Raw genomic sequence first — 15,028 nt, 5'->3', positions numbered from 1 at the left:
GTGCATGGTCAGCCGAGCTGGGGTCCTGGGGGTACATCCAAGATGGCGGCTCCCATTGGTCGCACATGCCTGGGGGTGCACAAAATTGCGGCGCCCATCGCTCCAACGTGTCGTCCGCAGAACAAGATGGCGGCGCCCGGGGTCCGCACATGGCCCTGGAATAGGAAGATGGCGGCGACCGCTGGCCGCACGGGGACCGTGGAGAGGTTTGTGGTTGCGGTCCGCATTCGCCGCCGGCGACTACAGCAACCGCACGGGCCTGACATACCCCCACGAAATGGCCCTTTTTGCCGCATTCCTTGCAGGTGGATGCGCGGGCCGGGCAGCGCTGGCGGGGGTGCTTGGCCTGCCTGCAAAAGTAGCAGCGGGGTCCCCCGGGGTTGCCAGGCCGCCTTGCAGCACAGGCCTGTAGGGGGGTGGGGGATGTCTCGGGGTCGGCCGCGGAGGGGTTCCACGCTGCCCAGGGGGCTGCTGCACGGTCGGGAACATAAGCGCGGGCGTTCCTGGAGGCCACGTCCAGGGAGCCTGCAAGGGCCCGTGCCTTCCTGAGACCCAGAGTGTCTTTTTCTAACAGTCGCTGGCGGATGAGAGGATAGCATACCTGCCTCGAAAGCGTCCCGGACCAAGAGTTCAGTGTGTTCGCTCGCCGGAACTTGCAGACAGCTGCAACTTCTCCCCAACACCAGGAGTGCACGGTAGAATTCTTCCAGCGATTCCCCAGGGGTTTGTCGCATTATTGCAAGCAGGTGCTGGGCGTAGACCTGGTTTACCGGGCGAATATAGTGTCCTTTTAGCAGCTCTATTGCTGCATCAAAGTCTTCCGCTTCCTCGATGAGGGTGTAAATCTCCGGGCTCACCCTTGAGTGCAGGACTTGCCGTTTCTGCTCTCCCGTGGGTGTGTTTTCGGCCGTCCCGAGATACCCTTTAAAGCACGCCAGCCAGTGCTTGATGATTTCCGCTGAGTTCGCCACGTGGGGGCTGAGTTGCAGACACTCCGGCTTGATTCGGAGCTCCATCCCTTCTTCTTAAAAAAAAACTAGCTTATGATATTGATGCACGATCAATGACCACTAAAGCGAGGTTGTAGTCCAACTGAAGGCTTTAATAAGCTAGGTGTTTCCCCCAGCAGCTCAGGTACAGAATGAAGGCTGCTAGGGCGGCACGGGTTCTTATACCCCGCCTAGCAGGGCGGAGCTACCATACATCCTAACCAATAGAAAGCATACAGTTTCCACCAATGGTGCTCCAGCCTATCAAGTACCGAAATACCTATAATACCACACTAATCAAGCAGAGTCAGCATGGCTTCATGAAAGGGAATTTATTACAGTTTTTTGAGGAAGTCTCAACCAGGGTTGATAGAGGAAAACCAGAGGATGTGTTGTATTTGGACTTCCTGAAGGCATTCAACAAGGTTAAGTCATAAAATAAGGGCCATGGTGTTGAAGGTAGTATATTGGCATGGGTAGAGAATTGGCTAATGGGCAGGAAGCAACAAGTGGGAATAAGTGGTCATTTTCAGGTTGCCGACCTGTAACCAGTGGGGTTCCACAGGGATCAGTGCTGAGACCACAACTGTTTACAATATGTATCAATGACTTGGAGGAAGGAAGCGAATGTACTGTAGCCAAATTTGCAGATGACACAAAAATAGGTAGAAAGGCAAGTTGCGAGAGGGATACAGTTTGCAAGGAGATATTGATAAGTTAAGGCAGTGGACAAAAAGTTGGCAAATGGAGTGTAATGTGCGAAAATGTGAAGCTGTTCATTTTGGAAAGAAGAACAAAAACTCGGAGTAATATTTAAATGGAGAAAAATAGCAGAAAGCTGCAACACAACGGGACTTGGGGATACTTGTGCATGCAACACAGGTGTAGCAGGTAATTGGGAAGGCTAATGGAATGTTGGCCCTTTTTTCAAAGGGGTTGGAGTATAAGAATCGGGAAGTCTTGCTACAACTGTACAAGGTACTGGTGACACCACATCTGGAGCACCGTGAGCCGTTTTGCCCCTCTTATTTAAGGAAAGATATTTCAGTGGAGGTGGTTCAGAGAAGGTTCACTGGGATGTCTCCGATAGGGAGGGATTGTCTTATGAGCAAAGGTTAAACAGGTTGTAATTTAGAAGAATGAGAGGTGATCTCATTGAAACATGTAGGATCGGTACGGAGTTTGACAGGGTAAATGCTGAGAGGATGTTTCCCCCCAATGGAAGAGTCTAGGACCAGAGGACAGAGTCTCAGAATAAAGGGGTGCCAATGTATGACTGAGATGAGGAGGAATTTCTTCTCTCAGGGAGTTGTTTGTCTTTGGAACTCTGCCACAGCTATGGGGGCGGGGCGGGGCAGGGAAGGAGAGCGGGGCGGGGCAGTGAAGGAGAGCAGGGCGGGGCAGGGAAGGAGAGCGGGGCGGGGCAGGGAAGGAGAGCGGGGCGGGGCAGGGAAGGAGAGCGGGGCGGGGCAGGGAAGGAGAGCGGGGCGGGGCAGGGAAGGAGAGCGGGGCGGGGCAGGGAAGGAGAGCGGGGCGGGGCAGGGAAGGAGAGCGGGGCGGGGCAGGGAAGGAGAGCGGGGCGGGGCAGGGAAGGAGAGCGGGGCGGGGCAGGGAAGGAGAGCGGGGCGGGGCAGGGAAGGAGAGCGATGGGGGGGGGACAGGGAGGGAGAGCGGGGACGACGACAGGGAGGGAGAGCGGGGGGGGACAGGGAGGGAGAGCGGAGGGGGGACAGGGAGTGAGAGCGGGGAGGGACGGGGGGGAGAGCGGGGTGGGACAGGGAGGGAGAGCGGGGTGGGACAGGGAGGGAGAGCGGGGTGGGACAGGGAGGGAGAGCGGGGTGGGACAGGGAGGGAGAGCGGGGTGGGACAGGGAGGGAGAGCGGGGTGGGACAGGGAGGGAGAGCGGGGTGGGACAGGGAGGGAGAGCGGGGTGGGACAGGGAGGGAGAGCGGGGTGGGACAGGGAGGGAGAGCGGGGTGGGACAGGGAGGGAGAGCGGGGTGGGACAGGGAGGGAGAGCGGGGTGGGACAGGGAGGGAGAGCGGGGTGGGACAAGGAGAGAGAGCAGGGAGGGAGATTGGGGAGGGAGAGCAGGAGGACAGGGAGGGAGAGCGGGGAGGGAAAGGGAGGGAGAGCGGGGAGGGACAGGGAGAGAGAGCGGGGAGGGACAGGGAGAGAGAGCGGGGAGGGACAGGGAGAGAGAGCGGGGAGGGACAGGGAGAGAGAGCGGGGAGGGACAAGGAGAGAGAGCGGGGAGGGACAAGGAGAGAGAGCGGGGAGGGACAAGGAGAGAGAGCGGGGAGGGACAAGGAGAGAGAGCAGGGTGGGGCAGAGAGCAGGGTAAGTCAGGGAGGGAGAGCGGGGTGGGACAGGGAGGGAGAGCGGGGTTGGGCAGAGAGCAGGGAGGGAGAGCGGGGTGGGACAGGGAGGGAGAGCGGGGTGGGGCAGAGAGCGGGGTGGGACACGGACGGAGAGCAGGGTGGGACAGTGAGGGAGAGGGCCAGAGAAGGAGAGCGGGGAGGGAGAGCGGGGCATGGCAGGGAGGGAGAGCGGGGTGGGGCAGAGAACAGGGTAAGTCAGAGAGGGAGAGCGGGGAGGGACAGGGAGGGAGAGCGGGGAGGGACAGGGAGGGAGAGCGGGGAGGGACAGGGAGGGAGAGCGGGGAGGGACAGGGAGGGAGAGCGGGGAGGGACAGGGAGGGAGAGCGGGGAGGGGCAGGGAGGGAGAGCGGGGTGGGGCAGGGAGGGAGAGCGGGGTGGGGCAGGGAGGGAGAGCGGGGTGGGGCAGGGAGGGAGAGCGGGGTGGGGCAGGGAGGGAGAGCGGGGTGGGACAGGGAGGGAGAGCGGGGTGGGACAGGGAGGGAGAGCGGGGTGGGACAGGGAGGGAGAGCGGGGTGGGACAGGGAGGGAGAGTGGGGTGGGACAGGGAGGGAGTGCGGGGTGGGACAGGGAGGGAGTGCGGGGTGGGACAGGGAGGGAGAGCGGGGTGGGACAGAGAGGGAGAGCGGGGTGGGACAAGGAGAGAGAGCAGGGAGGGAGAGCGGGAAGGGAGATTGGGGAGGGAGAGCAGGAGAACAGGGAGGGAGAGCGGGGAGGGAAAGGGAGGGAGAGCGGGGAGGGACAGGGAGAGAGAGCGGGGTGGGACAGGGAGAGAGAGCGGGAGGGACAGGGAGAGAGAGCGGGGAGGGACAGGGAGAGAGAGCGGGGAGGGACAGGGAGAGAGAGCGGGGAGGGACAGGGAGAGAGAGCGGGGAGGGACAGGGAGAGAGAGCAGGGTGGGGCAGAGAGCAGGATAAGTCAGGAAGGGAGAGCGGGGTGGGACAGGGAGGGAGAGCGGGGTGGGGCAGAGAGCGGGGTGGGACACGGAGGGAGAGCAGGGTGGGACAGGGAGGGAGAGGGGGGAGGGCCAGAGAAGGAGAGCGGGGAGGGAGAGCGGGGCAGGGCAGGGAGGGAGAGCGGGGTGGGGCAGAGAGCAGGGTAAATCAGGGAGGGAGAGCGGGGTGGGACAGGGAGGGAGAGCGGGGAGGGACAGGGAGGGAGAGCGGGGTGGGGCAGAGAGCAGGGTAAGTCAGGAAGGGAGAGCGGGGTGGGACAGGGAAGGAGAGCGGGGTGGGGCAGAGAGCGGGGTGGGACACGGAGGGAGAGCAGGGTGGGACAGGGAGGGAGAGGGGGGAGGGCCAGAGAAGGAGAGCGGGGAGGGAGAGCGGGGCAGGGCAGGGAGGGAGAGCGGGGTGGGGCGGAGAGCAGGGTGGGGCGGAGAGCGGGGTAGGACGGGGAGCGGGGAGGGTGAGTGGGGAGGGACAGGGAGGGAGAGCGGGGAGGGACAGGGAGGGAGAGCGGGGAGGGACAGGGAGGGAGAGCGGGGAGGGACAGGGAGGGAGAGCGGGGAGGGACAGGGAGGGAGAGCGGGGTGGGCCAGGGAGGGAGAGCGGGGTGGGCCAGGGAGGGAGAGCGGGGTGGGCCAGGGAGGGAGAGCGGGGTGGGGCGGGGAACGGGGTGGGACGGGGAGGGGGAGAGCGATGTGGAGCAGTGAGCGAGAGCGGGGTGGGATGGGGAGCGGGGAGGGACGGGGAGCAGGGAGGGACAGGTAGGGGGAGAGTGGTGTAGAGCAGGGAGGGGTAGTGGGGCGGGGAGCGGGAGAGCGGTGTTGAGCAGGGAGGGAGAGCGGGGAGGGACAAGGAGGGAGAGCTCGGAGGGTTGGAAAAAGATGCGCTGGAATTGTGGTTTTAAAGCTGCGAAACTAAAATCTCAAAGGATGTTGCTCGAGAGACCAGGTTGAAAGAACCATGAAGATCTGGGATCCACGTTTCGACACAACGACATGTCTTGAACTTTTATATTGTGTCATGCCATCAATCTTTATTGTCCAACAAATCTCCTAAATTTATATTTCAAATTAATGATTATTCCTTGATGAGAATTTTCTTACTCAAAGGTTTAGTGTCAAGTCCAATTCCCCACTGAATGTTTACTTAGTTGTTCAACTTTTACGTACAACTGACAATTCCCGTTACTCTGAACCCGACACTGGATTATTCTTTTTCTGAATCGAATATTAATGTCTATTAATGCATCTTTTTCAGTCTCAAGTATTATAATTAGGGCACTATAGGGGTGAGGTTGGTTGCAAAACATTGCTTTCTCAAAGTGGGCTTCATCGACACCCGTGTTCTCTTCTTCATAGACCCCGAATGCAGGTCTGGTTTGCAAAGGATGAATTTGGACAATCTTTTGAAAGAAGGAAATATCAAATCCCTCGTGAGTTACAGTTCTGAAAAGTGCATCCTCCATTTGAAGCAGTCTCTGGGGCTCAGTGAATTAATTGTAATCTACGTGTTGCTAGTTTGATATTTAGAGGGAAAAAATCTGATAAATCTAATTCAACAACCGCAGACAGCAAAACTAAATCAAGTCGGTGTTGTTCATAAAATTCTTTCACCCTTCAAAAGTAAAGTTTGCTCAACAAATTAAATATTTTCTAACATGGTCACTGTTACCATGAAAACAAATAAAGCTCAAGCTTCCAAGCCATCAATCCACTGGTACGCAGCTCCTGAATAGATGTACATATGGTATGAAAGAACCCATTGCTAAAGTAGCAGCCTGGAGATGTCACGGGTCTAAAGACTGAGAGAGAGAGAGACAGGCAGACATGGATAAAGGCAGGGAGGAAAAGTGCTTCCCCTTGTAAAGCACCCTTTATGCAGTGGAACTTCTGAAAACACTTCACAAGGAGATCTGGACCATTAGACAGAGCTGGAAGTGGTGCTGTGTTTTGAGGAGGGTGTTCAACGTGTGGAGACATTTGGTGAGGCAAGTGACGGGAGTGCTTTTAATTAGTACTTCCCTCCGCTTCATGGTTCCCCGCATCCGCTCCCCCCTCATCATAGAACAGACAGTGCAGAAGGAGGCCATTCGAGTAAGGGCCATGCTAAATTGCCCTTAGTGTTGGGTGGGGTTATTGGGTTATAGGGATAGGGTGGAGGTGTGGACCTTGGGTAGGGTGCTCGTTCCAAGAGCCGATGCAGACTCGATGGGCCAAATGGCCTCCTTCTGCACTGTAAATTCTATGAGTATGCACCGACCCACTTAAGCTCTCACTTCCACCCTATCCCCGTAACCCAATAACCCTTCCTAACCATTTTGGTCACTAAGAGCAATTTATCATGGCCAATCCACCTAACCTGCATGTTTTTGGACTGTGGGAGGAAACCGGAGCACCCGGAGGAAACCCACGCAGACATGGGGAGAACGTGCAGACTCCGCACAGACAGTGACCCAGCGGGGAATCAAACCTGGGACCCTGGCGGTGTGAAGTCACAGTGCTATCCACTTGTGCTACCGTGCTGCCCTCATGAGGGACGACATGTTTCCGTTCAAAGATCCCTGATTTAAAACCTTTCCTGATGATGCTGGAGTCCTGGTTTTCAGGTTTACATTTTTTTTTAGTAAAAATATTTGCCGATATTGAATAAACTAGTGTATTGACAGTGATTCTGGACATTTCAGCTTCAGTTACGAGGATAAATTAAATTTCCTTCAGAGGCAGTCCAGGGCACTTCCCCCTGCTTTTCTTTTTTAAGTCTATTCCTGCTTAAATCAGCACTTAGCATTTAAGAAGAAAATTGACGTCAAAGCTGCAAATAATCAGTTTCAAAAGGGGTCCAAATGCTGAAATATCCTCAAGTCTCCCAGACATTTGCTATTCTCGCCACTCATTGTTCACTAAGTTGCAGCTGAATACCAGGTTCATTTTTTATTTTTTCATTTCTTATTTCCAATATCTTTGACTGCAGGGTCCAAGTTAAGCCAGGTGGTGAGTGTGCAAAATATATCTTACTTGATTCTAGTTCTATTTCTGTGCACTTGCTCCTTGCATTTCAAAGACGACAAAAAAAAAAAACCCATCAGATAATAATCCAGTAAAATAAACACAACTTTTTAACCTCTTGCTGAAAATGGAGTTCAATCTGCAGGGTATGAAAGGTCAGTTTTTGAAGGGTTTCAAATTTTCCGTTCATTTATTTTTGAGTATCTCAGTTTACATACCAGCATTCTTTAAAAAAAAGAATAACGTATGCCAAAAAATGTACTTGAGCTTTCTTCAAATGCAAGTCTGTGGTCTGCACCAACTAAGTTTTTCAAACATTTGTACTTTGCTAACGAGATAGTGCAAAACATCCAGCTTGGTCCTTCCACAGAACATTCAAAATCTACCCCGTTAGGGACTCTGCCACACTTACTGAATCTCAATAATCTACTCCCAGATCTTTAGTGACTCCAGCAAAACTCTTTACACAATATCAAAATCCCAACCTCACTGATTCTCACTCCCAGAAAATGCCTCTTCTTCACAACCCTCCAACAGGTTACTTGATTTCCAATTAAGCATTTGGGCATCTCATGGAATGATTGCAAGACAGAAGGTGGCTATTTGGCCCATCAAATCTTTGCCAGTTCAGGCAGATGTGGGCAGCACGGTAGCATAGTGGTTAGCACTATGGCTTCACAGCGCCAGGGTCCCAGGTTCGATTCCCGGTTTGGGTCACTGTCTGTGCGGAGTCTGCACGTTCTCCCCGTGTCTGCGTGGGTTTCCTCCGGGTGCTCCGGTTTCCTCCCACAGTCCAAAGATGTGCGGGTTAGGTGGATTGGCCAATGATAAATTGCCCTTAATGTCCAAAATTGCCCTTGGTGTTGGGTGGAGGTGTTGAGTTTGGGTGGGGTGCTCTTTCCAAGAGCCGGTGCAGACTCAGGGGGCCGAATGGCCTCCTTCTGCACTGTAAATTCAATGATAATCTATGATTAATCTAGGACAAAGGTTCGGCACAACATCGTGGGCCGAAGGGCCTGTTCTGTGCTGTATTTTCTATGTTCTATGCTAGGCCGAATGGGCACCTCAGCTCAAATGTTTGATTGTTGTTACCGTACACCTCATCCAAATATCCCGTTATTCAGCTCAAAAATCAGGCTTTTGTCGTGTTGTGACCACAAGAGAATGGCACAGTGGCTAGCACTGCTGCCTCACAGCGCCAGGGACCCAGGTTCAATTCCGACCTCGGGTGACTGTGTGGAGTCTGCACGTTATCCCAGTGTCTGCGTGGCTTTCCTCCCACAGTCTATAGATGTGCTGGTTTGGTGGATTGGTCATGGCAAATTGATCCTTAGGGTGGGGTTGCAGGAATAGGGTGGGGATTGAGCCTAGATGGGGTGGTCTTTCAAAGGGTCGGTGCAGACTCGATGGGCCGAATGGCCTCCTTCTGCATTACAGGTGCAAGATAATCAGCAGTAGACATACTGGCAAAATCGGTTCTCTTACAGTAAAATAATAAATATTGGAGTAGACTTTGATTGAATAGCAGATTTTGAAAAGATTATGTTGTGTCAGTTGTGATGTAAAAGAGTGCAACATCAAAAATACCTTGGGTTCATCAGACCGGGAAGGAAAAAAGGCAGGATTAAAAAGACAGGAAAGAAAAATAATTTTCATCTAATTTATTGTCCTGCATTCTGTTTGAGTGTCTAACAATATTACACACCAGTGAAAACTGAAATGATATTTACTTAATGCTTTCATAAAATTCTATTTGATATTAAACAATTTTTAAATAAAGTCTTTGTTACTCCTTCATCAATTACTCTGAAATTGGTGCAGTTCTCTGCATGCTAATTGAGAGGGAATCATTTAAATAATGCACCATTCTAAAATTGATTAAAAGTCAGTGTAATTAATTTAAAGCCTCCAGGAAGGTATGATTTGTATAATTGAGCTTGTGATCCAATAAAGCACAGTATTGGAAATACTGTTGCACTGTAGCCATGATTACCTACAAATGCCACAGTATTTCCTTCCACCCTAAAGTTGATCTCTCCTGCTCCCAAATTCCTTTCCCTTCCCTCCTGCTCCCAAATTCCTTTCCCATGCGATTGCATGAGAAGGTGCTGTGGGAAGAGGGTGCAGTGTTGGGGGTGATGGAGGATTGGACCAGGGTATCCCGGAGGGAACTGTCGCTCCAGCACAAACTAGAGGAACAGCTCCTCACTTTCCGATTAGGCACGTTACAGCTTTCCGGACTTAACATAGAGTTCAACAAGTTTCGACCGTGAAGTCTCTCCTCCACCACCTTCACCACATTTCATTTCTTTCTTTCTTCGAAATAAATTTAGAGTACCCAATTCTTTTTTTTTTCCAATTTAGCGGCAATATACGTGGCCAATCCACCTACCCGGCACATCTTTTTGGTTTATGGGGGTGAGACCCACGCAGACACGGGAGAATGTGCAAACTCCACACGGAAAGTGACCCAGAGCCGAGATCGAACCTGGGTCCTCGGTGCCGTGAGGCAGCGGTGCTAACCATTGTGCCGCCCTTCCCATTTTCATTTCTTGCATCGATCTGTTTTTCCCACATCCTATGAATGAATTTTTAAAAAATAACAACTTGCTGATCCCATTCTCAGCCAACGCTTATATTTTATATATTTTAGATTCACAGAATGATGTAGCACAGATGGGGACTATTCAGCTTTTTGTGGCTCCCCTGGATTCCTTGAGTGTCTGCAGTCTTGACCAGGATGCTCTCGATGATATGAACATATGAAACAGGGCCTTGTTTGTTCTCTGCTCAGTTAAGAAGTTGGGGAGGGTCTCCACTCTGGAATGGCAATGGGGTTGACTTTTAGATTGAAGCAGACATTCCAGGGGCAGCACGGTGGCGCAGTGGTTAGCCAAATTGGTCTCTATTTGAGTTAAGCTTCACATTAGCCTGCTACCCATCCCACTTCATCCCACTCCTTCCGGATACCTTTCTATTCATTTCACTCCCATGTGCTTATCCAGCCTCCTTCTTAAATAAGCCTAAGAGCAGAGCAGTAACAATCCACTGGCAACTGGACCCTCCTGTATTACCTTGCAATGTTGTTGGTATCTCCTCATTACAGCCCACTATCCCAATCACTGTTTCCAAGAACTGAAATGCCCAGTTCAATGTTAGTTGGTAAACCGTGGACGTTGATGAATCCGGAAGGTTTATGAGTAATTCCACCGGGGAAAACATTCCCTGATCACAGTCCTCCCAACCACCACCTGGTTCAAATTCCTGGGAAAACTGTCCAGGAGTCCAGTTGCATTCCGCTTTTATTCAACGGAAAGACATAATCAAGGAAAAGCCCATCTCATCCTGGAATAGTGCAGCCACAGAGTTATTATCCCAAACCAAGACTCCTGCATCTCATAGGGAGAGACAGAACACAACTTTTTAACAATCTTACCAAGATGGTGAATTTGCCACTCAGTAGTTCAGATCGAAGTGGCTCTTCATGTGGTTTCAACCTTACAATCCCTTCTTTCAACCTGGTATCCTGAAGAGAAACCAAAAATATCTCAATTACTTTATAAAATAGCAAAGATGTTCAGAAAGTATTCTCTCTCGCCATGATAACCAAAGTACTATGACCACATTGATATTTTCAAATGAGAGGTTATGCTCTGTTATTTTGGTTACAACAACTGTATTAATCATAGAATTTACAGTGCAGAAAGTGGCCACTCGGTCCATCAAGTCCATACCAGAAAAAGCACCCTACACAAGCCCACACCTCCACCCTATAACCCTAACCCAGCAACTTCACCTAACGTTTGGACACGACGAGGCAATTTAGCATGACCAATCCACTTAACCCGCACATCACTGGACTGTGGGAGGAAACCGGAGCACCAGGAGGAAACCCACGCAGACACGGGGAGAACGTGCAGACTCCACACAGACAATCTCCCAAGCCAGGAATCGAACCCAGGTCCCTGGCGCTGTGCAGCAACAGTGCTAACCACTGTACTACTGTGCCATTCCAATCTATATTGTTAGGTTTCTTGCTGCCAAGTATGAATTTCTTGGCAACAGTGGGTCGCACTTTCAGTCTAGACATTCAATCCATGTGGATAATCCAGAAAAAGGAGAATAGAAGAGCTGCACCTCAATGTTAAGAACTTTTATCGTTCACCTTATTCTTCTCGACAACCCTGTAAACACTAAGTTAGAGAGAGCATGATGGCAGATACCTTTCTCCCGCTTTTAGGATGTATGCACAATCTCTTCTCCAAAGGAATGAGCAGCTACAGTCTGCAAAAAGTGTACCCCAAATCCATCCTCCACTTCTGCAGCTTCTTTCCTATCCACCATGTCCTTGGATTGATAGTAACCGAGCAGAATCCAAGCTTATCTCCTGAACAGGACAGGCAGAAGGAAAACTACAAGTGCTGGGAGTCCGACATGAAAGAACAGAAATTGCTGAAATACGCAGTCCAAAGATGTGCAGGTTTGGTGGATTGGCCATGACAAATTGTCCTTAGATGGGGTTATGGGGATAGGCCAGGAGACTGGGCCTAGGTAGGGTGCTCTTTCAGAGGGTTGGTGTCGATTCAATGGGCCAAATGGCCTCCTTCTGCACTGTAGGGATTGTATGATTCTATAAGCCAACATTTCTAAAAGAGGAAAGACAGGTTTGATATTTTCCAGTTCTGGCGAAGAATTACCGATAAAAGGTCAGTGTGCCTTTCCTCTCAACAGGTGCTGCTTGGCTTACTTTGGGTTTGCAGGTGAATTCGTGCATGCAGTTCATTTGTGCTCAGAGATCAGTTGGTTTAGCTGGAATGCACCATGGTCAGCTAGAGTCGTACTAGGTTCTGGATCAGTTACAGCTGAACTACGTTCAGCGTCAGTTCAGCTTAAATATTGCAATAAAGCATTCATGCAATAATCCTCCCAGGAAACTTGCTAATTTCTAAAAAGAAAATGTAATTTGTTATTCACCACTTCAACACCAGAATCTGTGCAGCCTCTGGACCATTTCAAGAATATCAGCAGTTTTGATAGTGATTCTTGCCTCTGGGCTCAGTCTGGCCGGACAAAATCCATCAGCTAATGGATAGTGAATGTGGAAAATGGCTTTTAATAAGTAGGACATAATGCTTTCTGGAAGGAAGTGGGCAGCACAGTAGCATAGTGGTTAGCACAATTGCTTCACAGCTCCAGGGTCCCAGGTTCGATTCCCGGCTTGGGTAACTGCCTGTGCAGAGTCTGCACGTTCTCCCCTCGTCTGCGTAGGTTTCCTCCGGGTGCTCCAGTTTCCTCCCACAGTCCAAAGATGTGCAGGTTAGGTGGATTAGCCATGCTAAATTGCCCTTAGTGTCCAAAATTGCCCTTAGTGTTGGGTAGGGTTACTGGGTTATGGGGATAGGGTGGCGGTGTGGGCTTGGGTAGGGTGCTCTTTCCAAGAGCCGGTGCAGACTCGATGGGCTGAATGGCCTCCTTCTGCACTATAAATTCTATGATAATATAACAATGGTTAGCACTGTTGCTTCACCAAGGTCCCAGGTTTGATTCCCGGCTTGGGTTCTCCCCGTGTCTGCGTGGGTTTCCTCCGGGTGCTCCGGTTTCCTCCCACAAGTCCCACAAGACTTGACATTAAGTAATTTGGACATTCTGAATTCTCCCTCTGTTCTCTCCCACAGTACCCGAACAGGTGCCAGAATGTGGCGACTAGGGGCTTTTCACAGTAACTTCATTGCAGTGTAAATGTAAGCCTACTTCTGACAATAAAGATTACCTATGGCCATTCAACTTAAGAAACTGAATGCTGATCTGGCAGAAACTCAAGGCATCTAAAGAGGTAGGTCAGAACCTGAAAAGTCAGGTGACTGAGGTGATCGAACAATTTAAACACACAATCTATTCTGTGTGTCCAAAAGAGATGCTGCCGTTGGACTGGGATGGGCACGGTAAGAAGTTTTTCAGCACCAGGTTAAAGTCCAACGGGTTTGTTTGGAGTTCCACTAACCCACTTCTTCACTCACCTGATGAAGGAGCTGTGCTCCGAAAGCTCCAAACACATGACCATAAGACATAGGAGCAGAATTAGGCCACCCGGCCCATTGAGTCTGCTCTGCCATTCAATCATGGTTGATATTTTTCTCATCCCCATTCTCCTGCCTTCTCCCCATAACCCCTGATCCCCTTATTGATCGAGAACCTATCTATCTCTGTCTTTTAAAAACACTCAGTGATTTGGCCTCCGCAGCCTTCTGCGGCAAAGAGTTCTACAGATTCACCACCCTCTGGCTGAAGAAATTCTTCCTCATCTCGGTTTTAAAGGATCGTCCCTTTAGTCTGAGATTGTGTCCTCTGGTTCTAGTTTTTCCAACAAGTGAAAACATCCTCTCCACGTCCACTCTATCCAGGCCTTGCCATATCCTGTAAGTTTCAATAAGATCTCCCCTCATCCTTCTAAACTCCAACGAGTACAGACCCAGAGTCCTCAACCATTCCTCATACAACAAGCTCTTTATTCCAGGGATCATTCTTGTGAACCTCCTCTGGTCCCTTTCCAAGGCCAGCACATCCTTCCTTAGATACAGGGCCCAAAACTGCTCATAATTGAGAAAATAGTCTATGCCTCCATTTCTCCTTCCAAAATGCATAACCTCACACTTTTCCATATTGTATTCCATCTGCCACTTGTTTGCCCACTCTCCTAGCCAGTCCAAGTCCTTCTGCAGCCCGCCTGCTTCCTCAATACTACCTGCCCCTCTACAGATCTTTGTATCATCTGCAAACGTAGCAAGCGTGCCTACAGTTCCTTTCTCCAGATCATTAATGTATATTGTGAAAGGTTGTGGTCCCAGCACTGACCCCTGAGGTACACCACTCGTCAGCGGCTTCCATCCTGAAAAAGACCCCTTTATCCCCACTCTCTGCCTTCTGCCAGTCAGCCCATCCTCTATCCATGCCAGGATCTTACCCTTAACAACATGGGCTCTTAACTTATTTAACAGTCTCCTATGCGGCACCGTGTCAAAGGCCTTCTGGAAATCTAAATAAATCACATCCACTGGTTCTCCTTTGTCTAACTTCCTTGTTACTTCCTCAAAGAACTCTAACAGATTTGTCAGACATGACCTCCCCTGAACGAAGCCATGCTGACTCAGTCCTATTTTATGCTGCACTTCCATGCACTCCACGATCTCATCTTTAATAATGGACTCTAAAATCTTACCAATGACTGAAGTCAGGCTAACCGGCCTATAATTTCCCGTCTTCTGCCTTCCTCCCTTCTTAAACAGGGGTGTTACATTAGCCACTTTCCAGTCCTCTGGGACCCTTCCGGCCTCCAGTGATTCCTGAAAGATCACCAATGCCTCCACAATCTTCTGAGCTATCTCTTTTCGAACCCTGGGATGTAGTCCATCTGGTCCTGGTGATTTATCCATCTTCAAATATTTCAGTTTCCCCAGAACCTTCTCCTTGAATGGTCACTGCACTCATTTCTGCCTCCTGGTTCTCCTGGAGCTCTTGCATCCCATTGGTGTCTTCCACCGTGAAGACTGATGCAAAGTAACTATTCAGTTCGTCTGCCATTTCTTAGTTTCCTATTATTACTTTGCCAGCCACATTTTCCAGTGCTCCAATGTCTTTTTTTGCCTCTCTCTTACCTTTTGTATATTGAAAAAAACTCTTCCTATCTTCCTTTATATTACTAGCTAGCTTGCA

The 15,028-nt window shown here is 50.8% G+C and overlaps 1 protein-coding gene across 4 annotated transcripts in view; it reads right to left on the bottom strand.

Moving 5' to 3' along the window:
- ptpn9a (protein tyrosine phosphatase non-receptor type 9a) overlaps window positions 1–15,028 on the bottom strand; it is a 278,081-nt gene that overhangs the window by 176,555 nt on the left and 86,498 nt on the right. For all 4 annotated transcript variants that reach the window (XM_072493042.1, XM_072493040.1, XM_072493041.1 and 1 more), the window contains one exon: window positions 10,755–10,844. In XM_072493042.1, the coding sequence (XP_072349143.1) occupies window positions 10,755–10,844 (90 nt within the window). The remainder of the gene's footprint in view (window positions 1–10,754; window positions 10,845–15,028) is intronic.

This window comes from Scyliorhinus torazame, chromosome 30, assembly GCF_047496885.1.
Source record: "Scyliorhinus torazame isolate Kashiwa2021f chromosome 30, sScyTor2.1, whole genome shotgun sequence".
Taxonomy (NCBI): Eukaryota; Metazoa; Chordata; class Chondrichthyes; order Carcharhiniformes; family Scyliorhinidae; genus Scyliorhinus; species Scyliorhinus torazame.
Note: the sequence above shows the minus strand (reverse complement) of the source record. Positions and strands in the feature narration are given on the sequence as shown.